Source organism: Alternaria incomplexa (assembly GCF_024043165.1).
Source record: "Alternaria incomplexa strain BMP 0042 chromosome Unknown scaffold_10, whole genome shotgun sequence".
In the NCBI taxonomy this organism is placed as follows: domain Eukaryota; kingdom Fungi; phylum Ascomycota; class Dothideomycetes; order Pleosporales; family Pleosporaceae; genus Alternaria; species Alternaria incomplexa.
Genome location: NW_026249859.1, coordinates 852,780 through 876,064, shown reverse-complemented (window position 1 = coordinate 876,064; position 23,285 = coordinate 852,780). Strand labels below are relative to the sequence as shown.

At 52.5% G+C, this 23,285-nt stretch overlaps 10 protein-coding genes across 10 annotated transcripts; 4 read left to right on the top strand and 6 right to left on the bottom strand.

Moving 5' to 3' along the window:
- Positions 1 to 1,716: 1,716 nt before the first annotated feature.
- On the top strand, positions 1,717 to 2,930 carry J4E90_007182 (uncharacterized protein; the record flags this gene model as incomplete). The annotated part of the gene is made up of 2 exons (XM_051436722.1): positions 1,717 to 1,888; positions 1,939 to 2,930. The coding sequence occupies 2 exons, from the start codon at positions 1,717 to 1,719 to the stop codon at positions 2,928 to 2,930; spliced, it is 1,164 nt and encodes a 387-aa protein (XP_051289468.1).
- Positions 2,931 to 3,672: 742 nt separating this feature from the next.
- J4E90_007181 (uncharacterized protein) lies at positions 3,673 to 6,853 on the top strand (the record flags this gene model as incomplete). Its single annotated transcript, XM_051436721.1, has 3 exons — positions 3,673 to 4,687; positions 4,746 to 6,097; positions 6,179 to 6,853. 3 exons carry the CDS (start codon positions 3,673 to 3,675, stop codon positions 6,851 to 6,853), a joined length of 3,042 nt encoding a protein of 1,013 aa, XP_051289467.1.
- A 1,496-nt stretch (positions 6,854 to 8,349) lies between these two features.
- Positions 8,350 to 9,088, bottom strand: J4E90_007180 (uncharacterized protein; the record flags this gene model as incomplete). Its single annotated transcript, XM_051436720.1, has 5 exons — positions 8,350 to 8,518; positions 8,575 to 8,676; positions 8,747 to 8,816; positions 8,871 to 9,000; positions 9,062 to 9,088. 5 exons carry the CDS (start codon positions 9,086 to 9,088, stop codon positions 8,350 to 8,352), a joined length of 498 nt encoding a protein of 165 aa, XP_051289466.1.
- A 2,018-nt stretch (positions 9,089 to 11,106) lies between these two features.
- Positions 11,107 to 11,887, bottom strand: EGD2 (GAL4 enhancer protein; the record flags this gene model as incomplete). The annotated part of the gene is made up of 3 exons (XM_051436719.1): positions 11,107 to 11,437; positions 11,488 to 11,546; positions 11,651 to 11,887. The coding sequence occupies 3 exons, from the start codon at positions 11,885 to 11,887 to the stop codon at positions 11,107 to 11,109; spliced, it is 627 nt and encodes a 208-aa protein (XP_051289465.1).
- A 482-nt stretch (positions 11,888 to 12,369) lies between these two features.
- Positions 12,370 to 12,959, bottom strand: J4E90_007178 (uncharacterized protein; the record flags this gene model as incomplete). Its single annotated transcript, XM_051436718.1, has 3 exons — positions 12,370 to 12,426; positions 12,525 to 12,782; positions 12,834 to 12,959. The coding sequence occupies 3 exons, from the start codon at positions 12,957 to 12,959 to the stop codon at positions 12,370 to 12,372; spliced, it is 441 nt and encodes a 146-aa protein (XP_051289464.1).
- Positions 12,960 to 14,160: 1,201 nt separating this feature from the next.
- On the bottom strand, positions 14,161 to 15,195 carry J4E90_007177 (uncharacterized protein; the record flags this gene model as incomplete). The annotated part of the gene is made up of 1 exon (XM_051436717.1): positions 14,161 to 15,195. One exon carries the CDS (start codon positions 15,193 to 15,195, stop codon positions 14,161 to 14,163), a length of 1,035 nt encoding a protein of 344 aa, XP_051289463.1.
- Positions 15,196 to 15,689: 494 nt separating this feature from the next.
- Positions 15,690 to 17,247, top strand: J4E90_007176 (uncharacterized protein; the record flags this gene model as incomplete). The annotated part of the gene is made up of 2 exons (XM_051436716.1): positions 15,690 to 15,695; positions 15,943 to 17,247. 2 exons carry the CDS (start codon positions 15,690 to 15,692, stop codon positions 17,245 to 17,247), a joined length of 1,311 nt encoding a protein of 436 aa, XP_051289462.1.
- A 385-nt stretch (positions 17,248 to 17,632) lies between these two features.
- ATP7 (ATP synthase d subunit) lies at positions 17,633 to 18,398 on the bottom strand (the record flags this gene model as incomplete). Its single annotated transcript, XM_051436715.1, has 4 exons — positions 17,633 to 17,662; positions 17,718 to 17,804; positions 17,860 to 18,255; positions 18,387 to 18,398. The coding sequence occupies 4 exons, from the start codon at positions 18,396 to 18,398 to the stop codon at positions 17,633 to 17,635; spliced, it is 525 nt and encodes a 174-aa protein (XP_051289461.1).
- Positions 18,399 to 18,996: 598 nt separating this feature from the next.
- On the top strand, positions 18,997 to 19,771 carry SAR1 (COPII coat GTPase; the record flags this gene model as incomplete). Its single annotated transcript, XM_051436714.1, has 6 exons — positions 18,997 to 19,005; positions 19,059 to 19,084; positions 19,140 to 19,160; positions 19,207 to 19,245; positions 19,297 to 19,406; positions 19,455 to 19,771. 6 exons carry the CDS (start codon positions 18,997 to 18,999, stop codon positions 19,769 to 19,771), a joined length of 522 nt encoding a protein of 173 aa, XP_051289460.1.
- A 2,583-nt stretch (positions 19,772 to 22,354) lies between these two features.
- J4E90_007173 (uncharacterized protein) lies at positions 22,355 to 23,285 on the bottom strand (the record flags this gene model as incomplete). The annotated part of the gene is made up of 2 exons (XM_051436713.1): positions 22,355 to 22,997; positions 23,047 to 23,285. The coding sequence occupies 2 exons, from the start codon at positions 23,283 to 23,285 to the stop codon at positions 22,355 to 22,357; spliced, it is 882 nt and encodes a 293-aa protein (XP_051289459.1).

Here is a 23,285-nt window from a genome sequence, read left to right as displayed (position 1 = left end):
TGCATATTCCAAGTTGGAAAGGCGCCTACCGAAAAGAACCCCGACTCCGAATGGTTGTCCCACTATTGGATGACTCGCCATCTTTCACCGCCCACGTCAGGTTACTCACCGGTGGTTGCTCACTATCGCGATCTGACTTGCTGACAGTTGGCGGCGTCGTTGACGTCCACCATGTTGTATAGCTCCAACTACCCCCACACTAGGCGTCCGTACCACACGGTTGCGTCTGCCATGCCATCACCGCCCGGATTAAAATGCTCGACTAAGGCCTGCAATCCAGACCACTTGGTGCACAGTTGGGCGCCTTCGTTACGAACGACATGCCGTCAGCAAATCTCCTCAGGTTACGCCATGCATGTTGGTTTCCAGAAAGCAAGAAAAAGGATGAAATAACAGGGTGGATCTGATCCGAGCACCGTTCTCGCGACTGTTAGCGTGGAGATAGAAGGACCAAACTTCGCCATCGCTATCCTTGCCTTGGTCCCTCGACACGAAGTGCCGTAGCAGTTCAGTAGTACATGGGTTCGGCACCAACCATTGGTATTACATTGACATGGTTTGGCCCATATCACTTCATGGGATATGAAATGGAAGGACCAGCACTGACACATCTCAGCTCCAGGACATGCAGGCAGACTTTGTACGCGCACGTGCGTCGCTGCAGCCCTATGCTCGACATGACCCAGGTAAAGCGAGCGGCAGGGCAAAGTCGGGATAAAGGCTTTCTTCTTCTTAACGACTTCTCCCGTTCTCTCTGATATTATCCGAACGCTGGGGTTGCTTGCTTTTATCAGCGGGCGACTGCCGTTTAATCAAGTTCATTATCGTCTGGAGACCGCATTGGACCTGGTGCTCCTTGTTAGCATTATCGTTTGATCGGCTCTGTTGATTGCTAGTCATCTTTCGCATTCGCATTCGCCTCATCGTACTGCCACCTTCTCATCCAGAGACCTTTGCTCATCCCGGATTTGCATTTCTGCGCATTGCTTGTTCTTGTCACCCCTCAGCGCGCAACGGACGTTTGTGCATCTCCACCAAAGCTCCACTCAAAGCCAAGACTGTGCGGTTACGAACGTCAAGATAGATAACACTATCAAGACGCCTACGGAGCCTGCGAAAGAGCTTGGTGCAAACCGATGCTGCAATTTACTCCAGCCGACTCGGCAATGTTTCTTCCATTACCTAATAAAAGTCTGGACAACTTCTCCTACTATCGAGTCTTTCTTGGTTCGTTATCAGTTGTTTCGTTTCATCGCCTCTTCCGCTTCCGGGTACGATCCTTGTTTCGTTGATGCTGGTTTGTCGGAAAGTCTGTGCCGAATACATTGCATGGTTTGTTAGCCGCGGGGAAATTCTGCAACTTCGCCTCCGTGGTTGCTATATGCTTTACGCAACTGTCGCGATTACTGATTATTTTCCTCTCACATATTTCCAGAGATATAAAAATCTACTCGATGTAATGCGGGAGCTGGCGGTCCGATGCATTCTTGCCAAACATGGTAATTGAAAGGAAGCCCCTTCGTCTCTAGTGCACCAATTACGACCATGCTAGGACCTTGGCTACTATAATACCCCACAACTAGAGTCACTTCAAGGCACGATTGCCGTGTGACCCAATTCAAAGCGGAGAGCCCTGTGCCGCCCCGCTTCGAGTAAGTATTGAGCGTAGTCGCGACGGATTCCTATAAGTTCTGTGGCAGCGAGCCCTACATAGCAATGGCTGCACACTCGCCGAAACCGAAGTCCCGTTTCAGCATCATGAAGACACTCCCGATACTTGCCCTTGGCGCGGCTGCGACAGCGTTGCCCTCAGCAATCGATCTGTCCCCACGAGCCTCCATCTCAAAAGTCGATGGTCTCAAGTTCAACATTGATGGTGTAACTAAGTGTAAGTCGATAGACCGCGAGCCATCTTCGCACCACTCATATTGTCATTAGATTACGCTGGAACCAACTCCTACTGGATCCCTTTCTTGACAAACGATAATGATGTCGACGTAATCATGGGCCACCTAGCCACCTCGGGCCAGAAAATACTCCGGATATGGGGTTTCAACGACGTCAAAACCGTTCCAGATTCCGGCACAGTATACTTCCAGTCCTTCTCTGGATCTACCGCCACGATCAACACAGGCACAAATGGTCTCCAGCGCCTCGACGCCGTAGTCAATGCTGCAGAAAAACACGGAATAAAGCTCATCATCAACTTTGTGAACAACTGGACCGATTACGGGGGCATGGCCGCCTACTTTTCCGCGTGCGGCGTAATTAGCAATGCGCAGTGGTACACAGCGACCAAATGCCAGACCATGTACCAGGCGTACATCAAAGCTGTCATTTCGCGTTATCGCGACTCCAACGCTGTGTTCGCGTGGGAACTGGCCAATGAACCGCGCTGCAGTCTCTGCCAGACATCGGTGCTTACGAACTGGATCCGCCAAACGAGTGACTACATCCGCTCTCTCGACTCGGACCACATGATCACCGTGGGCGATGAGGGCTTCGGTCTTTCAGGCGACGGCTCCTACCCCTACCAGTACACTGAAGGCATAGACTGGGAAGCAAATCTGAAATTGGGCAACATAAGTTTCGGCACCTTCCACCTGTATCCGGATAGCTGGGGCGTAAGCAACTCGTTTGGTGACGGCTGGATTGAAGCGCATGCTCAGATCTGTCAAAAGCTCAACAAACCGTGTCTGTTTGAGGAATATGGCGTACCCAAGAAGGAGGACCACTGTCCTGTGGAGGGGGGTTGGCAGAAGACCAGTCTGTCGCTGAGAGATAGTGGGATGGCGGCGGATCTGTTTTGGCAGCTGGGGGACACGGTGCAGAGTACGGGACAGTTGACGCATGATGATGGGCATACAGTTTATTATGGGGGTGCGGACTGGAAGTGTTTGGTTGATGAGCATGTCAAGGCTATCGGGTAGAATGCAGGCGTGAAGCCCGTCCAGTGTTGGTGCTTTCCTTAGCTCACAACGCGACGCGTGGAGCCTCAGTTTGTGGCTGAACCCCAACACTCCACCGTGTACCACATCACCAAACCCGATTGATTCCTCCCAAGAGTTGTCACGCATCACCAGACCCATTGAGACACCCTGATGTCGACTGCCTACAGCTTGGTAATGATTGTTTGCATTGCTGCGCAGGGCATATTGCAAACTGCAGAAGGAGACAAGCTTCGTCAAGCTTGCCGAACGGCGAGACATGCTCACAAAGCGCAAGCAGCAGTGACTGACAGCTGCGCATTCGCTACCGGTTAGAAGAGGCACTATGGAGACTATGGACCACTACGAGGCACAGCAGAGTGGTCTGGATGTAGTTTGGGGGCCATAATCAAGCGCCACAAGCGAACAGCGTGCAGCCGCCCAGCGACAGCTGAACGTGCGTGCAACCGCAGCGGACAGTCGGGTCATCCCTTGAGGCCTTATTCCTCAGGCTTTTCGCCGGCTAACCTTGCGATGTCGTCTCTTCTCTTTGCGACAGTCTATTTCCTCTCTCCCCTGTCGTGAAGTCGTCCCGTCGCATCCAAGCTGAGCCGCTCACCTGCAGCCCCAGGTCATACAACCGCGGCCTCGCGCAGCCTCCCGCCAATACCGACCGCAAGAACACCATAAGAAGAGAAGGCTGAAACGCAGGCAACAACAAGAGGGGCGCTATACGCTAGGCATCATGGTCGACCGCCGGCCACTCATGCAGGAGTCCTCGGACCTCTCTGAGAGCTCAGACAACACGCCCGCCCTGCCTTCGCTCGGCTTCTCCAGCAACTCCCACACTCTCGGGCTTACTACCCCGCCGCCTGCGCGACCGCACTACGCCCGGCTCCAGAGCGATACCACCGCCGTCGGTCGCAACACACCAAGCATCGTACAGGAGGAGGACGAGGAGGAAGATATCGCAGACGGCTTCCAGCGCGGCAAGGACAGTGGACTGGGCATAGCAACATCCCCTGTCGCGACAACGCAGACCGCCAGGCGCGTTAGCATACAACCCATCCCGCGACGAGCCGTCGGTCCTGGCCCCAAGAGCCCGCCCACAAAGAGCCCCGGCGCATTCTCGCCTCTAGGCTCAGCCGACCCATACTTTGGAGGCTTCCCCAAGAGCTCAAATGAGTCCACACCCGATCTGCGACGAGACAGGTTCAGCCCCGACGTTGGCAGAGCGAGTCCTGACGTCGGCACATACGAAGAGTTTCGGCATGGCATACTGAAGAACGCAAAGCAAAGCAACAGCAGTATAAATGAATACGAAACATACATCCATTCTGCTGATACCGATGGACTCCGAGGCGGCGGTGCCGCTCCCTCGATCAAGTCGGCATACGAAAATGACTTTCGCCCAACTCATGAATGCGCGACTACAAGAGACTTTTACCACCCACGCTTTACCTGGCTCAATCTGTCTTTGATCGTCATATCCTTGTTCTCGTGCTTGTTCTCAGGCATCTTCTTGGCCCTGGCTATCCGTGCCCCTCATTATGGGCGGCGCATTACTAGCCATGGGCCTATTACACCAGCTGATGCTATTTTGCTTACGACGGTCATGGCGAAGCTTATTGAGCTGTCTTTTGTGACGGCTTTTGTGGCTTTCCTTGGGCAGGTACTTAGTCGGAGGGCGTTTATGAAGGATCATGGGAGGGGGGTCACGCTGTCGGAACTTAGTATGTGGAGGTGGGTTGTTCAACCAGGTAAGCAGATGTCTTGTGTGGATCGTTTGTGAGGCGTGTTCTGACCTTTTTGTGATAGGCACTTTGATCACCCACTGGGAGACTGCAAAGTATGCTGGACTGTCTTTTCTGGGCATACTGAGTTTGCTGAGCGCTGTTCTGGCGACGCTTTACTCATCTGCAGCTGCCGCTACTGTTCAGCCTATGCTAAGAGATGGTAATTGGGATAACGGCCTGGTCCTGGCTGGTCGTGTCAAGAGCGACTTCGCAAACATCAATTATCTCAAGGAAATGTGCCAGACACCGATTCGAACCGACAAGAATGCCCAAGGAGAAACATGCTTACAAATGGAACACGCTGGCCAAGGATACCACAATTTCCAGCGCTACCTCTCAGATTGGGATCTGTCAGCCAGGAACGGCAACGGCACTTCAATCCAAAAGTTACGACCCCAAGGCTTTGGGCTTCTGTACGAAAACACTACGGTCACTGGGCAATGGATCGACATCGTCAACACTACTGAGACGTCCCAGAAGCACGGTAGAGTTATCAACAACGTGACAATGGCTATGCCCCACTCGGGCGTCTTCGCTGCTGCCCGCGACCAAAGAAATGGAATCCTGCAGCCTGAGGAGCTAAACTCCGAAGGAACGTACTCGTTGCGCGCTTCGGTGCCATCACCAGTGTTGAACGTATTATGCGTAAACATGAACAAGACAGAGCTAGGACCCATCGTATACGCCGCCTGGCCTAATGATGATGAGGTCGATCTTCTTTCTTGGGGAAACGTTCCCGGTATCAGGGACAACGCGACCACAACCAACAAGACTGTGGTGGATGAGATCTTCGGCTGGGATGTTAACGACACAACAACCACGAAGAATTGGCCGCCTGTCTTCGGCAAATACCCCTTGCCTTTCAACACAATCATGAACCACACTAGCTTTGCCTGGGGACGATCCGCAATTTATCTGCTAGGACAAGGAGGACCAGATGATGTTGGCATGGATGGAACGGGCATCTTCTCGCTATGCAAATTACATCTTACAGTTAGACCGGGATGCAGTACACGACATAACGTTACCGGCTCGGGCGCCACTATGGAAGCACTTTGCGAAGATCCCAACGACAAAAAGGCCTTCGTCGAGACAGGAGACGAAGTCAGCGTCAATACAAAGGGCGTGGCTAATTGGCGCGACATAGGTACTGACTGGTCCAACAGTCTGTCACTCGGCACTGGCCTCATGGATGCAAATGCGAGTACATCCAGACTATTGACACAGCTGGTGTTGAAGCCTACCAACCCGGATCCAGAAAACCTTCAGGTCGACCTAAGCAATGCCATACCCAGCTTAGGGGAGGCTCTTGCTGTTTTGGCGGGGTGTACTCTGCTGTTGAGTATGGTGGATACGCCTTTTGTGACATTCTGGGTATGCATCTCTTTGTCTCCTGCTATTGGCGTCTCGCCGCTTCCTACACTCGACAAGCGAACTCGCTGACCCAAACCACAGAACTATTCCCACCCTATGCTCGACGAGTACCAAACGCAATACTTCAACGCCTCGCTCAAAGCCCAACAATATGCATCCGGGGGCATGCCCGGCGCTTCCAAAGCATGGGTACTCATACTTGCTCTCGTCTTCGCCATGAACGTCTTCGTCCTCATCTACTTCATCTTCCACCGCGGCCTGGTAACGGACTTTTGCGAACCGCCAAACCTCTTCGCCCTCGCCGTCAACTCGCCCCCGTCGCACGTCCTCGCCGGATCTTGTGGCGGCGGCCCAGAAGGCAAACAATACATGGTAAACTGGTTCGTAAACCACGAGGGCAACCACTTATACATGGAGCCTGGAGAGAAATCGCATCTCCTCGGTAGCCACGGCCACGGCCAGCCGCACGTACACATGCATGCCCATACCCACGGACCGATACACGAAGCTTCACCGAGAGAAGTCAAAGGTGTTAACGGCTTCTTCGCCCAGATAGCCGAAACGGTCAAACGCAGATTCAGTATGAGAGAACGTTCTGCACCGACAAAACTACGGCCTGCTAGTGGAGTGGAGAGTCTCAGACCACCTGTGACTGTTAGGCCGGGTAGTATAGCGTCGGATTATGAAATGGAGGATGGGCAGACGAGGACGTCGAGGCAGTATCAGAAGTTGGCGAAGAGGAGGAGTATGCTTTGAGCTTTTTTGGCTTGAGTGGAGATGAATTGGTGTGGCTATGTAATGTTTATATGTAATGAATGTTTAGACGATGCTCACGTCTACCATCTAATGACGTGATCTCCGCCCTCTCTTGTGTGTATTGCTGTCACTTCCTTCCGTCACATTGGTTATCTAAAACCTTAGCCCTGTGTAGTTTAGCGAAGTTGTAACGGTATTCGAGTAAGGTGGGCGTACGCTGGGCGTTCCTCCATCTCCCGGTTGACCATCACCGTCTACTCTTGGCTGTTACCATTTAGTACTATGCATTGAGGCTTCGACTAGCCTTTGCAGACCTTGTAACCTCCGTCCCCAGGCGCCGGATCAGTACGTATTGCCTTTGGCTATCGATCTTCAGTTTCGTGTCGTGAAAGCACGATTGAGTGTGGGCGAACCCTATACCCTCCATCGATAGGTTGGGTCTCTCCTGGTTGTTTCGGCTATAGCTGGTCAGAATTGCATCTTCCGGAGAACATCTGATGTTGTAGTAGCCTAGCATCAAGCCCCACGACATTGGTTGGCCCATACGGGTGATAAAGCGAATCATGCGTACCCTTCTCTCGTAGGAAGCCATGTTAGAGTTGCTAGCGCACTAAAGTGCAGAGGTGACGATGCCTGAAAGAACGTTGGGGATAAGTGTTGTTGAGAGATGTCAAGAACGAAGGATGCTTTGCAAAAACGAGAGATAGCACGACACTCTTATCTGGAACTCATGAGCGGGAAGCAACCTCGCGATTGAGCAGCTGACAGTATATCTACATGCACTAGTATCCAACCGAGACATTCATTATCAGCCATTCGTCCAACTTCACCGATGAGACATCCACCAGTCGACAAGGCTGGCCCTTTGCCCTATCACCGTGGCACGAAATACACATACCCCGCTCTCGTAGGCGGATCTTGCGGCCTGGATAGTACGTGAAGGCTTGAACGCTAGGATTGTAATCTATAATGCTCGAGGAAGGAGCGGTGTGGCTCCCTGTCAAAGTCTCATTCTTTGCTATCGGAGTGACGAACGGCGAAACGGTCCAATGGATGTCGAACACACCTTCCCTAGATATCACGGGAACAGATGATGTTACGCATTCTGGGATAACGGCAGACTTTGGGGCATACTTGAACACTGCGCTCGCTCATGCTGTGAGTGCGGAAAATACCCAGGAAATTAAGGCAAGGGACTATTATTTTGGATGCGACAGATGGTAGCGTTATTGAGACAGAGCGAAGTAAGGCTAGGTCAATGAGGACGACCTAAGTTTCTGGGATGTAGGCTAGAGGCCTTCATGTTCGACAGAGGTCTAAGCAGAATATGTAAAATAAAAATGATATGAAGAGGTCTATACCGCCAGGAGTCAAACGAGTGTAAAGAGATTGCCACCGGATAGGAAAGAGAAGCAAGCAATACAAGGACCTACACGCGACCTCGATAGCGATCAACGCCATCACCAACACACCAAACCCTTAACATCCGCACGCTCTCATCGCGCCGGCGGCTGTGTCCAACGCCCCAACATCTGACCAAGTGCCCAATTCCATTCATTAACGAAAGCATTCGTGAGCTGCGTGATCTGATCAGCAGAAGGGGTCTGACCCGCCCACATAGCTGGCTGAGACGCCTGGTAACGCGCATAGTACGGCAGTAGCTGACTGTCTTGAGATCAGCAAACGAAATCGCAATGTAGTGTATGTTTTGGTAGACGTACTCAGTTTGTATCTTGTTCAGAACCAACCAACACAAGTTCCATGAGCGGTTGCTTGCAGGGTCGGCGTAGACACGTCGCTTTGCTTCGTCTAGGCAGTCAGAACTACAGATGGGTTAGCACATGCTTTGGGAGGCACCGTGTACCCTTCGGGGGGTCATGATGGGCAGTTTACCTGAAAGGATAGTTCCTAGTCAATCCACGAAGTTCGGTCAACAGGCCATGCGACTCGACGTAGTACTTCCCTGATACCCACAATCAGTTTTCAATCTACATATACCAGTACTGTCGATACTTACAAGCCGCCGTCATCGGCTCACTGCAGTCCGGTGTACCGAGCTTTGCAAAAGCCTGCTCGACACGGACGAGTTCAACGATGGTGTTGAACTGGTGAGATCGAAGCGCTTGGATGTATTGTGCCTTCTCAGCCTATTGGAGTTTAGTATCCGGGAAATCGGTGTTGACGGTTATATAGCGGATTGAGACGTACGGAGGTGATCTTTCGGCTGGAAGACATGCTGGCCAACTGTGGAACCCGGTATCTACGTGGTGGTGGGTTATAGTACTCGCTGTGAATGGGATTGGTAGAAGATGTAGGATCGATGGACATGTAATAGCAATTCGAGCCCGAGCTTAACTGAATATGGGGTACCGAAGTTGATGTAGGAGGATGTATGGGAAGTACAACTTGCTGTGATGAGTCTATCGTTTGTTGAAGACAGTCAAAGTGTTATATAGAACTTTTCATTGCTGATGTTGTCGTAGGATTGGCCCTCTCAGCTACAGTTATCTCATAGCCAATGTATGTGTGGTGAGGCATCCAAGGAGGGCCACATGCAAGAAGGCTTCATGGGGATGAGTTCAGCTCTCGACGCCATATCGTCATAAGAAGTTGTAGGCTTCCCAAACAACAGTGCCAAGGGTGAAGAAGGCAGCTGTGAATTGTCGAATGCGGAAGCATCAAGTAAGATTATGAATCCTTTGAGGAACTATGAGATAACCCTCGTCCCTTTAGGCCTCCGTGCGTTCGATGTAGGTCCGATAGTGTTAGCATCGTCTTCTTGATAGGCCAGTCTGCTTGCAGCAATGGGTCTGCGACACATCAAACACAAGTGCTGTGGTCAGATTATAGGTCATGAACAAGGGCTATGTGACTTGGTCATGGCTCTCGCGGCCCGGTCGATCTGAGTCCAAGAGCCTTTGTAAAGATACCGTGATAATACCAGCCACATTCTTGATGCCGAAAGTTTGGATTGATCGCTCATTGGTCGTGTATTCATCATGTTTCAACTGTGTAAGCAACAGTGGATCGCTTAAATCCTAGCAGCGTCTTCAACACCATCATCGCCGTTGCATATTGCGGAGAATATCGTGGATCAGGTAAGTGCCATGCTGAGAACTAACGCGCAGCATGGTAGCTGAGCTCGATGTTGTCGATGTGTGGAGTGGGTAGGTAGGCGCAATCCTAACGGGGAGTGCGAAACATGTTCGGAAAGTCGACTTTCCGTTGTATATCTGGGTATCTCGACACAATGAGAAAGAAGCTAACCAGAATGTGTCGTGAGGCTGAGGCTGATTCCCCATATCTGTGCTGACGATGGAAGAGTTCATGAGATCCGGATTTGTCCGCTGTGGCTGGTTAGCTTGTGGCTGAGCATCGCACCCTCGCAAACTTCACCGCTATTACCTCGCAATCCTCACGCAATTCACGATTGCTAACAACACTGCTCTCGGATAGCTTTCATTCCGAGGGGTACCTGACAAAGCCGCTGCTGAGCAACTGCGCGTTTAGCATTCCGCGTTCCACGTTTGGAAATGTCCTTGGACGTCACGATCCCCATCTCACCAGCCACGCGCATAAGCACGACGTTGACCCTCAGTCTCGGGACCCGCGATTCTGGAAAAGGCATATCAATCTGGACAAATCTATCGCGATTGATCGAAGCCGTTGGTAGTCATCACTCAGCACACGCATATTGGCCCTTGAGGCTATAGCGGCTTGTCAGCAGCTCTACGTCAGAAAGAGCCTCAAGACACATGAACTAGTGTCTGAGTGTGCATGACTGGAAGCCGCCATGTTAAACTTCTGATGATCGACCGCTAGAAGGTATGCTTGTTGCATCTCACCTCATTCCGCAGGGCTGCTTTGCAGCTACCACAAGACTCAGAGTTGGGAAACCATATGCTCCAATGGAAGAAGGTCAAACTGCCAAGTGGTAGATGCAGTCGCTCGTCTGGCCCCATGAATATTTCAGCTGCGTTGTGCCAGCCCCCGTTCTGCCATTGCTTAGAGTTTCCATTCTATCTTGCGACTGGAAGGTTTCTAGACTGGTTAGCTTCTGATCACTGACGCATGTCGACAAGGTAGCAATCATTGGGCACCAATGCTTTCGAATGGACCGGACGGCCACCGATGATTCGTAAAGATTCATGTTGATAGATTCTTTTACATGAGCAGGCAGAAGTCTCTCGACTCCTCAGTGCGTTTGAAGTCGTCATCCACCTTTTACACCCAGACACCTAGACCCGAGTGGTCTATATGCTCAGCGCCATGATGGAGTTTACGATGTCGTTGTCGTTCTCCTTGAGGGCCTTGACGGCCTTCTTCCGCGAGACGCTGGCCTGCTGCATGACGAGCTCGATGTCCTTGGCCTCAAGACCAGAGTCGTCGATCTCCTCATCGTCGTCCTCCTCTTCCTCCTCGTCCTTCTTGTCCTCGACAGCCTTGGCCTTGCCCTTGCCGGAGTCGTCGCCGTGGTCATGACCGGCGTGGTCGTGGGGCGCGGACTCGCCCTGAGCGAGCTGCTGGGCGGCGGAGGCCTGGGCCTGGGCGTTCAAGTCCTCGATCTTGGCCTCACCGAAGATGCTGGTGCGGGGTCAGCAGGCGGCTTGTGCTATTGAGGGGCAGCGACTCACATCCAGGTGTTGCTTGAGGGCGACTTGTAGACGTCCGGCTGGTTGATAACAAACAGAACCTGGTAGGTGTGTTAGCCTAATACCCTGCACTGTGTCTATGGTCTGCCCGCATCTCGTGTTTGTTGACTGCAGCTCCCCCACCAATTGCGCGGAAAGCACTCACATTCTTCGGTCGGCGGAGGGTGACGCGTGTGATGCCGTCGATGTGCTTCAGGCCGAGCTTGGCAATGGCCTTGCGAGCCTTCTTCTCGTTGCGGGAGTGGACGGCGACGGAAGAGCCCGCGGGCACGTTGACCTCGCCCTCCTCGTTCTCAGACTCGTCGCTGGACTCATCCTCCTCGATCTGGACGTTCTTCTTCTCGGGCTCGTCGGGGAGCTCTTCAATGCGGGGGTTGGCCATTTTGTCGGTTTGTGGGTGACGGCAGGTGGTGGTGGTGCTGCAATATCGAGCGTCGCGGAGTTGGGGTCGGAGCTTCCAAAAATGATTTGTGGGCGGTTTAGCGCGGGCAGCTCTCGCAATTGGCAATGACGCCCATCACAAGCAACAATTACTCTCACAGCCTATGTCGCGCAATTCACAAGGACGGGCATTTCAAAGGGGGTATCAAATTGCAATTCTAGTTGCACTGTTCGTGTGTGTTCATGAATTTGTGGATTGAACTCTCTTGCTACATGTGGAATGCATGCGAGAGCCGAGTAAACCGTTCCCAAACCGAATTGCACCGTGCCAAACATTGGACTTATTCGCCCTTAACCAGGCCTTGAATTTTTGAATGCCTTTGAGGTCGCCTTCGGAATGCTCATGAAATGCACGTCATGCCTCTATGCCACCTGCATGCAGCGATCACCACAACGCCTGTCTCCCGACAGCATCGAGACTACCTATGCCTTTGCGCTGGCGCGGATCTTGGCGAAGGTCTTCTGAACCTCGAAACGAGCCTGTGTTGCTGTTAGTCCGTGTTCCCAATTCGCATCTGGTGCACCGCGTCCAGTCCGAGCGGTCGCATTCGACGACACAGGTGCAAGGCAAAACGTACCTGCTTCCTCATCTTCATGACCTTGAAGCGCTCAAAGTCATTGAGTCCCCGCCTCTTCTGGATAGCCGCACGCTTCTGGGCCCATGAGCTCTCGTCGAACTTTTGCTGGACCTTGTGCTCCTCCCACTTCTTCGCGACGTGACCGTTACCCGAGGCACGGGGAAGCTTGGGGATGACGATGGGTGTAAGGGAGAGTTTCGCAAGCGCGACTTCCTGGCGAGGGACAGGGGCCTTCTCGGAGGGACCTTGGAGGAGGACCTATGTCTGTGTGAGCCGCTGAACAGCACCCGGATCGCGAATTTCCCATACACGCTTGTGGTCGATGATCTCGACGATGACAGCGAGGCGGCCCTCGAATGCACCCTCGTTGAAGAGGACCACGCGGCCGACCTCTACCAGCCTCCAGGCACTCGTTGTAATTTCGGCGTCACCCATTTCGTCGATATGTGCTGCAGGAGAATGTTAGACGGAGAGACACGTGGAGTATTGCTGCGTCGAAAGCGTACCGGTCGGAAATAGGAGTCGGTGTTGATGTTCTTGTCGGGAGTAAGTAATGTCGGTCGGTGGAGGTTCGAAATTCAGTGTGAGCCCGGGGCCGTGCACAAGCGAAAGGCGCCTTGGCGCTAGCGCCGTCCTTAAAGTTTTCTGCGACCGCGCGACTTCCATCATCTCCTCCAGCACCGCAGGCACCGCAGAAGCACCACACTCAACTCGACAGCCGTCGCGACTTTATGCAGTCGTCGACGTGGCTATCACGATCACTTCACCTCGCACTATGCGCTCTGCAGGTGCAGACACGACGGACGCGACATGCGCCGAGCTAAACTACTCCAAAGACCCATAGCTACGACCCAACACCCATAGCTCCACTGGTATGTCTCTCACCTCTACACTCCTCCCCCATCCTAGGATGACATAATTTGCGATTGAGCTCGGCGTCGGAGACCCTCGCCGGGGTCTCTTAACGGCGTCGAAGTCATGACATTCAATTTCTTACATATTCTGAGCTTGCTTTACCCATTCAGCTTCACCACCGCACAGAGTTCGCGACAAACGCTGACCAAAACAGACGCTTAGATACCCAGTCAACAGATAGTTGACATGCAACGTCGCTGTGAGCCTGCTCATTGCAAACCCATGTCGACATGCGACTGCAGTGCCGTCACTGCACATGGCTATGATATACAGGTCAGTTCTTATTCTTTAACCTCACCGCCCCCACTCCCAATGATTACAACATGCAATAGATAGTATATGATTTCTATGATTACTATTTTATCACCAAGATCACTGAAGGGACTCACAAACACGCTCTGCTTGATAACGCTTTGTGTCAATACAAGTCACTAACAAGCCTGCAGGAAAAATCTCATGTGTACGAAAGGACGCTCAACATCCCTGCATGTGCCGATTGCGCGTTCCGTCTACGTGCCCAGCCATGCTTTCAGCCTTCTTCCACTAAGTTGGCTTGTCCGCGTTGGTCACGCGGGCATGTGATGAAGGTAACCAAAGTCGTGAAGAAATAGTTTAGCACGATCAAGGCAATCCGCGCAACATGCCAGATAGGTCGCAAAGGTAAGTGATATATAGGCCATGTAGGCAGGGTATTCGCTCTAGCTAGTCTCAATAAAAAAAGTCAATCAACATCTGCATCATCCGCTGCGATTCTCTGCTCTGGTGTCGTCGCTCTCCTTCGTGTGATTTTCCTTCCGTAGTTTCGGTACAGGTTCGTCAGCAGCTCCCTCACCACGTCGTTGAATGCTGTCCTTGCGTCGAATTTGCTTCCACCGTACGGGAAGGGGACGATCTTGGACCAGTCGGCGTTATCTTCGAAGTAAAACTCGAGATCAAATGCAACCGCATCCTTGAGCATGGTCTTGAGCGTCACTCCCTTGTGGCCGTTGACGTCTGCCCACGCCCACAGTGCAGGGTCGTGGAAATTCAACGTGCTCGACGCCTCTTCGGCGAGGATCTGTGCGTTGAAGAGTAGGTGGCGGATGATGCTGATGTCGCAACCGCAGTGTATGACAGCATACTGCAGTAGCTCGGTAGTGATGCCTTTTTGCACACCCAACAGCACGGCGAGCGCTGCCACCGCGTGCTCGTTACCTTCCTTGATCGCTTCTTTCATGCCCGATTTCGCCACTTCACCTGCCATACTACCCTCCCAATCGATCTCTCCAGTCAGGCTAACCAAAACGTAAAGCAGTGACGCTTTGTCCTCCGTCCATGGCCCATGCAGCAACTTTTCTGGTATGTGAAAGCCTTGCGCAAAAGCGAGATGAGGGATTTTGGTGAACTTGTATGGCCATAGTCCGTCGAAGTAGGACACTCCGGGGATCGTAACTCCAGTAGCGGCCCAGGCTTTCCCGCGCAACTTGACCATGGCATCTTGTGCGCGCTGCACGTATTTCAAAAAGAAGTCGTAGGTAAAGAAATGGCAGGTCAGGATGTTGGACTGGAGTGAGGCATCGCTGGTGACGAGTCGGTCCCGATAGTTGGTACGGTGATCGACGGTATGGAAGAAGGCCTGCATAGTGAAGCTCATCTCTATGGCGTGTGAGGAGAGTTTCGCGCCAAGATCCCGTGAGCAGCGTGGAAGCGCTGGGTTCATGCTGTAAAGAAAGATCATTTCCAGCAGTTCTGTGGGGAGTCCTTGGAGTGTCGGCATGGCGGGCGAATATTCTTTTTTCTTGCGGGCTGACTTCGTTTTCCGTTGACGTTTGAGTTGAGATGTGGATGCTGGAGAGTTTTGTGCAGGTATGGTAAAAGGTTTACTTTTGGAGGCGGCAGCATATGCTGGGTGTAAGTACTTCCTCTTCTTGCCACGCACGATGATAGGTGTCAGTTCCATCGGGTACTTATGGGCGGCTGTTGCGACCAGGCAGCACTCAAAAGTAAGCCACTTCCGATTGCATGCAGCATGCACAAGGTAGATGGATCGGGAAAGGCTCCGCGTCACCTCTTGGAGATCGCACTGTGCGCCACGTTCCGGTGCACGGGCCCGGTGTGGCTTTGCCGCGGCGTTTCTGGAGCTAGCGTTAGCTTTCCGCTCGTCTTCCTGTCGCATAAACAAAAGACCCGAGGAGATTGACGCACCACGCGCGCGTGCACCACGAACGGAAAAGCGAATCACCGAACGAACGACGCGACCACACCAAAGAGATGCAGGTCCACGCAGTACCCGATTCCGAGCGCGCGTTTGATTCGACTGGGAGGAGGCTGCCCTGGGCGCTTGAGTTCGCAGAGTAAGTCATGTTTCACTGCCATTACCGAATGGAGCCTTCTGCACGCATGAGCCTAGTCATGCGACAAACAAGACTGCAGAATGTTCTTTATACGACATTCCTCTTCTTCATGCTACGTTGACGACATGGACGACCTCAACTGGGATTCACCTATAGATTCGGACACACAGCTAACATTGATCCCTGACAGTCCTGATCAAAATCAACGGCGCGTGCCAGAAGAGAAAGGCCCCTTTGGCAAAGCACGGAAACGCGGCACCTCACGAGCGAAGACACCCTTGGGCGCCAGCAACGCAGCTGACGAAGCGAGACTCTACAACCAGCGCACAGAAGATGACATCTTCAGTCGTTTCAAGGCAGACGAGGACAAGAGGCGCTCGGTATCCGCGCGGCCAGCCGGTGCATTACCACCATCAGCTTCGGCACCAAATCTCATAGACGCAAGCAACGGACTGAACGTTTCGTTCGCAGCAGGCGCATCAACGAACGCCACTTTCGCACAAGAACCCAAGGAAGTTATACTATACGGTTTTGGCTCCGAGCAGCAATGGGCTGCGATAGCACACTACGAGAAGGTTTCCAACGGAATGATCTACGAAGAATACGACCGCGAGCCCCCCAACCCCAGGCTCGGCTATAGTCTAGCAGCGCAACGCTCAACGTACTACCCAAACTTGGAACCGAAATACTTGACCAGGATCAAGACATATCTTGGGGGAGACCACTGGGTCAAGGTGACTTTCGATAGTGCGGAAGCCGCCGAGCGCGCATGTCACTACAGTCCGAAGAACATCCAGGGCTACACAGTTTACGCGGAGATGTATAGAGGGACAGGGCCACAAGGTGGTGACCGGCCGTTACGCGCAGAAGGAGGGGGAATGTCACAAATCGCTTCACCCAACACCGTATCTTCAGGCACCTTAGGACCACGCGGCGCATCTCAGTCTTCAGCAACTGCCTCATCTGCCACAGCAACGGCCTCCCAGCCTGCAGCGTCACAGGGACTCGTATCGCAATCAAACTCGGAACCAGCCTGGCTGAGGAGTACAAGCGGCGCTTTCCCAAGCCATCTCGACGACATGCCCGTGGAACCCATGTCTCAACCACGCGAAATGCACCAAGCTCTCGACCCAAACACCGTTCCCGCGCATGCAACTACCACAGCATTGAACCCCCGTTCTCAACGCGCAACCTTGCGACTCAAGGGCGCAAACGTGAAGCCCGCTGTCTTCCTCCCACAAGAAAAGGCCTTCCTCCCCGCAAAACCCCGCTGGCAGCAAACAGTCGGCTCGGTGCCTGTCATTGGCTGGGTGATTGGCTCAGGACATGGTATCATTGGCGACCATGTACCGAGAAAAGAGGACGGAACTTTCGATGCGAACAATGCGAGTCTCTACTGGCGGGTGTGGTATATGGTGGACAACTGCTTCGGTAGTGACTTTTGTGGGGTCAGGGATGCGGAGTATGATGAGTAGGGTTAATTTCAGGTGGGGGCATTTTGTGTAAGACCAAGGGGTATTTCACAAGCATTGGGCGGCGTTTTCGAAATGACAATATAGCGATGTGACTTCTAGTGCTTGGAGGGTTCGGTATCGAATGCATATGTAATGAAATGCGGGCAGCATCCTCAGCAGAAAGCGTTTCTTTCGTGATGTATGATTTGCGGGGTTGCCCAATCATGTAAGAATTCATGCTGTACAAGTCTCGAGGTGACTGCGTTGAAATCGATATGAGCAACGCAGGCGGAATGATGTAAATGGTCAAAATCTAGGGTGCATTTCCACTGTCTGGAACTATTCACAAATACGTAGGTAATACAACCCAGATCGGGTACATCTCGACTACACGCAAAGAAGATGCTTAGAGGACGGAAAGATCGCCAAACTTCTCCTGCGGGGTTGTTAGCACTTGCATATGATCAGTCTTGAGTGTTCCAGAAACTTGCCTTGTAGCCGGGAACGGCCCAGCGACCCTTGGAGACGAGCTGCTCGGTGCGCTTGTCGATCTCGGGCTGAGCAGCTGCGACCTCGTCCTGTGATATCTGTCAGCCTCTTGTCCCTCACTTGCCCGTAACCGTATATACGTACAACAGTGAGGTCAGCGAATGGCCTGGCATCCTCAATGTTCTTCAGTGTCTTCTGGAGGTCGCTCAACTCCTTGTCGACAACGCTCTTGGTCTGCTCTGCGCTCTGGACGGCCTGGGCCTCGAAAGCCTCAATGGCCTTGATCTGCCTTCCTACATCGTATGTCTGGGGCTTGAAAGCGTTGAACTGCTTCTCGATGTCGTCGATAACGGCCTGGTTCTTGAGGATGCCGCGGTAGTGGTTGAAGTCGACGGTCTGGGACTGCTCGGAGAGAACAGTGACTTTGCGACGCGCATCGTCGTTGCGCTTCTTGAAGGACTGGAGAGCGGCGGCGGTTTGGCCCTTGAGGCCGAGCTGGGTGCCCAGCTTGGTCCAGTCGAGCTTGAGGGCTGCGCTACGCTACAAGAGGGGATATGTTAGTTTTCTTGTTCTGCATTTCGGAGGAGCCATTGCGGGTGGGGGGCTACTGCCGGCGCAGCAATTGGGCATTCGAGAGCTTCGACGGGTCTTCTGAAAGGGGTGTGACGTACTCCGACGGCCATTGTGATGGATTTAGACGGGGATGCGGTGGTTTCGGTTCGGGAGGGTTGATGTCCAAGTTCTTCGCGAGAGCTCGGAACAGCGCCGCCAAGGATCTGGCGCACGGGCCACTCAACTTCCGCCTCGATCGCGGCCATGTTCCCCCAACATTACCTTTCCCATTCACACTCTACACTTCGTTGCTACATTCTCAACCAACAGTCTAGACCTGAAAAACTCTCATCAACATGTGGATTCTCGACTGGTAAGCCCCTTGCTATGTGCTCATGTTGCTTTCTTACTGACCTCGCGCCAGGTGTAAGTTAACTACCCTCCCTCGTTATGTCCCGAAATGGATGGACGTGTGTGTTCGTTTTCGTAGCACGGCAGAGCAAGATCCCTCCAGCACTCTATTTTAGCACTGCTATCGCCTTCCGAGGCCAACGCCTACAACACCGCGCAAGGAAACAACAAGGCCGGGCTTATCACATGCGCATCGACACTATCCCATCGCATATGTCCCGAACACCTGCCGGATCTACCAATGGCTTGCTTGGAACATATTTGAACACGGGCTGACGTTTTGTAACAGTCTGGGATGTTCTGTCCTCGCTTGGACTCATGAACAAGGTAAGCAGGAGCATAGTCTCAACTTCACTACTCAAGCTAACACATCATCACAGCATGCTAAACTCCTCTTCCTCGGACTGTACGCACTTCCACATGCCAGCGATTTCAGATACGTATAGCTGACTAGGCTCCAGTGACAATGCAGGAAAGACCACGTATGGCTACCAAACTGGACACGCGAGCTTTCGCTAACACGATTAGGCTTCTGCACATGCTCAAGAACGACAGGGTCGCTGTCCTGTAAGTGAGATGTGGCCTTATTGTACAGCTACCGGCTAACATATGGTCCAGCCAGCCGACTCTGCACCCCACTTCCGAAGAGCTCTCAATAGGAAACGTCAAGTTCACAACCTTCGATCTCGGAGGTCACGCACAAGCCCGCCGACTATGGCGCGATTACTGTATGTCAAGCCTGCCTGTTCGCCTTGCATAAACTGACAATGTCCCAGTCCCCGAAGTTTCCGGCATCGTCTTCCTTGTTGACGCCAAAGACCACGAGCGTCTCTCCGAGTCAAAAGCCGAGCTCGATGCTCTTCTCGCCATGGAGGAGCTGAAGAACACTCCTTTCGTCGTTCTTGGAAACAAGATCGACCACCCCGACGCCATCTCCGAGGACCAGCTCCGTTCCGCGCTTGGTCTATACCAGACAACCGGTAAGGGCAAGGTACCGCTCGAGGGTATCCGCCCGGTTGAGGTCTTCATGTGCAGTGTGGTCATGAGGCAGGGATACGGAGAGGGTATCAGATGGTTGAGCCAGTACGTCTAGGCGGATTACTCCAGCAATTATAAGCACGCTAGGCGGACACAAAGCAGCGGGGGGCGCATGTGGCTGCACGTTGGCTCTCTCGATGGTATGAGTTAGATGCAAGTACATACCATGGCTATCATATGCGTAGTAGATGTACTCTTATGGGCGTTGGCGTTAGCTCTTGGAATAACAACATATTGCACACCAACACTTGTAATACGGTGCAGCGAAGGCTGGGTCGGCCCGAAGCGAGCGAGACCGCTATGTCGGTGCGTACCTCCAGATGACGCGACAATGACTCCATTCCACTAGTATCCGTGACGAATGACAGATATCACGCATCGAATATGTACACCGGTGGTTTTCTGTTCCGAAATCATAGTCGCTGGCAACGATTTAGCATGATCAGAACGTCATTCATGTTTGCATCCAACTTTCAGGGGTCTATGGAAAGCGAATAAGCGATAGGAATGATGGAGGAATATGTACCGATATGGAGATGCCATGGCTGTATATCGTAATCAAGCATCATAGATGTCAAATGTCCACCGTTTGGTAGGATCCGATAACTCAATTTTGGTACGGTAATTCACGTAACCAACTAAAGCATGGGTGCGATATCAAGTATGCCAGATGTGTTGTACCAGAATGCCGAATACCAGATATGGAAATCGTGAATACGGTTTTGAACATCCAGAAACGGCGATGAAGCGAAGCTATCTCGTATTGGCCTTTTGTGGAAAGAATAGAAGATAGAAAGTTAGATAACTCCGTTCATTACATTAAAACGTGCCTCAAGAGTGGAAACACGGTTTTGGGAAGCCAAGAGCGGTAGTTGAACAAATCGATCTCGTTTGGAGCTTTTGCGAGGAGTCACCTAGAGGCGCCAAATGACTACTTGCTAGAGTCAAAAAACACATCTCGGAACCGGGAGTGCAAAACTGAGGAGTCAACAGTGTTGACTGGAAGCTCTGGTGCTTCGATGCACCGTCATCCAAGCCTTCTGTGAAAGAAGCTCCATATAAACGGAATGACGGTATTCGTTAACGGAAATCATGATTGCAGTTCCAAAAAGCCGTCCGTCTTAACTAGACGAAGTCTCAAACCCCTACTTCACGATACTCAGGCATGTATTTTGTTAAAACGATTCCCGAGACTACATACGGAATCCTGGGCGTTGGTTCAATGTCTAACGGCGATATCTCTCAGACATTCTCACGCAAGACACTTCAAAAGCCCAATTCACAATGTCCATAACAAGAAACCCAGTTCTCTGTGTCAAAAGCGGATCACCACCCCTTCCCCAGGCGTTCTCGCCACCTTAACACGGCACAGTAAAAATACAACCCGCTGGTTCGTCCAACAACCCGTCTCGACCAAACTTTGTCCCCGCGGAAAGCCGAAAACCCGAAAAGAAAAACGCACCGCCACAGCTAATCCATCTAGCCCTGTTCGCGTCCTATTAATATCACTCAAGAACTAAAGAGGATTCGATAACACGCTTGCTAGATGCGCTTGCTGGTAGTGTTAGAGACGGCGCAAGCCTCCTAACTACTCTAGTGCATGCACGCGTGTCAATCGATAACGCGGGCTGCAACTTAATCTTTGGTGGTTTGACACGTTGGCTGAGGGATCGAGGGTGGTTAAGTGGTTAGGGCGGGCTGTAGCTTGGTGGGTTGGGGTTATGGAGGAATAGCGAGGCAGGGACGGTGTGTGTATGCAGGATGGATTGACGACGTTTGTCCGTGGGGGGTTTTTTTTTCTCCCTTTGTTGTCGTCTTTTTTTGTTTGGAGATATGTATATTGTGCCTCTAAGCTGTATCTGTTCCATTTGATGATTTGGGACTGTGTGGTATCGTAGGAGCTGCATTGAAGTTTGTGATGTGCAATTGACATCATGATTTCGTACCATGTACTTCGGAGAATGTACCGGTACATAGCCCTTGCTGAAGCAAGGTGCACGTGGGGTATATACCTCCTCACCGGCTGTTATGTACGTGCTGAAGATGCCTGTCAAGACATATGCGTGACACTGCATATTGGAGACTACATGCAGTAGCAAGCGAAAAGCGTACAATCGCCGGTGTGATGTGACGTGACACAGCTAGGATAAAGATCAGCATGCACAAGCAGGGAAATGCGCCTCTGCGGCACTGCGAAGGATGTATGTCGTCTGACTGTTCGACCAGGATTACCGCAGTAGCTTTAAAGGGATTGAGTAATGGGGAACATTTCTTGGAAACTGGAGGATTTGTGAGGAGGTTAGGTTGCGGGGTCAGAAGCCGCGAAGGGTTGACTATCACGATAAAAGAGTTGAGGAACATGTTGCGTTTGTTGATCCGTTTGCATTAACATTTTCATCGCATGAGGATGCGGGACTAACTATTGAACTAGCTAAGTCCGTGGCTTCTTTCTTAGAAACAAATATCCAAACACCATGCCGCCTATGCTTTAGCTATGTACATGATGTCGTAGATGCATGCAGTCATCAAGGAACGTTGCAAGGAAATCGTGTCGTCCTCCGCTACATCCTTCATTATGTGGTCGTCAAAGCGACCATGTCCCAAGTTCATCGCGCGCGCTGAATGAAGCTGATCTCGCTTACAAGAAGGAGAAGAGGGCGAGGAAACCGGCAGCGAGAGCGCCGATGCTGGCAGTGCCAGTGGAGGCAGCACCAGTGAACTCTGAGAAGGGAGGCATGGTGGAGTTGGCGATCGGGGCAGAAGCCTGGGGCTGGCCGTCGGAGATCTGGGTGACGAGAGGAGCGGAAGCCTGGGGCTGGCCGTCGGAGATCTGAGTAACGACGGGGGCGGAAGCCTGAGGCTGGCCATCAGAGATCTGGGTGACGACAGGGGCAGATGCCTGAGGCTGGCCGTCGGAGATCTGGGTAACGACAGCAGGCGAAGAAGCCTGGGGCTGACCGTCAGAGATCTGGGTGACAACGGCGCCGGGGGTGGAAGCCTGGGGTTGACCGTCGGAGATCTGAGTGACAGCTCCGGCAGAGGTAGCCTGGGGCTGACCATCGGAGATCTGGGAGACGGGGCCGGTCTCCTCGGACATGGTGGCCTGGATGTGGATGGGAATGCACTGAGCACCAGTCGACTGACTGTACAGGTTGTAGAAGTCTCCAGACAAGCACTGGTAGAAGACAGCGGAGCCCATCAGGGACATGGAGCCGTTGCTGCAGAGACCGAAGCCTTCAGTCTCCCTAGCACCCTCCTGTACGGGTTGATCGAACTGGAACCTGGTAGTATGTTAGTACTGAATATGTCAAGGTGTTGTAATGAACATACTGGTAGTTGGCGGCGATGTAACCGGTGCGACCAGCCTGGTCGGTCAACTTGCCGTCCTCGAGAGACAGCTGAAGAGTACCATCAAGCTGGCGCCTGACCATCCTGGAGGGAGTGGTGGTGGCATTGACGGTGGTGATGGCGAAAGTGCCCGGGGCAGAGGACGCACACTCAGCGTCGGAGGAAGCCTGGGGGTAGGCAGCAACGGCAGCCGCGAGGCCGGCAGCGACGAAGGACTTCAT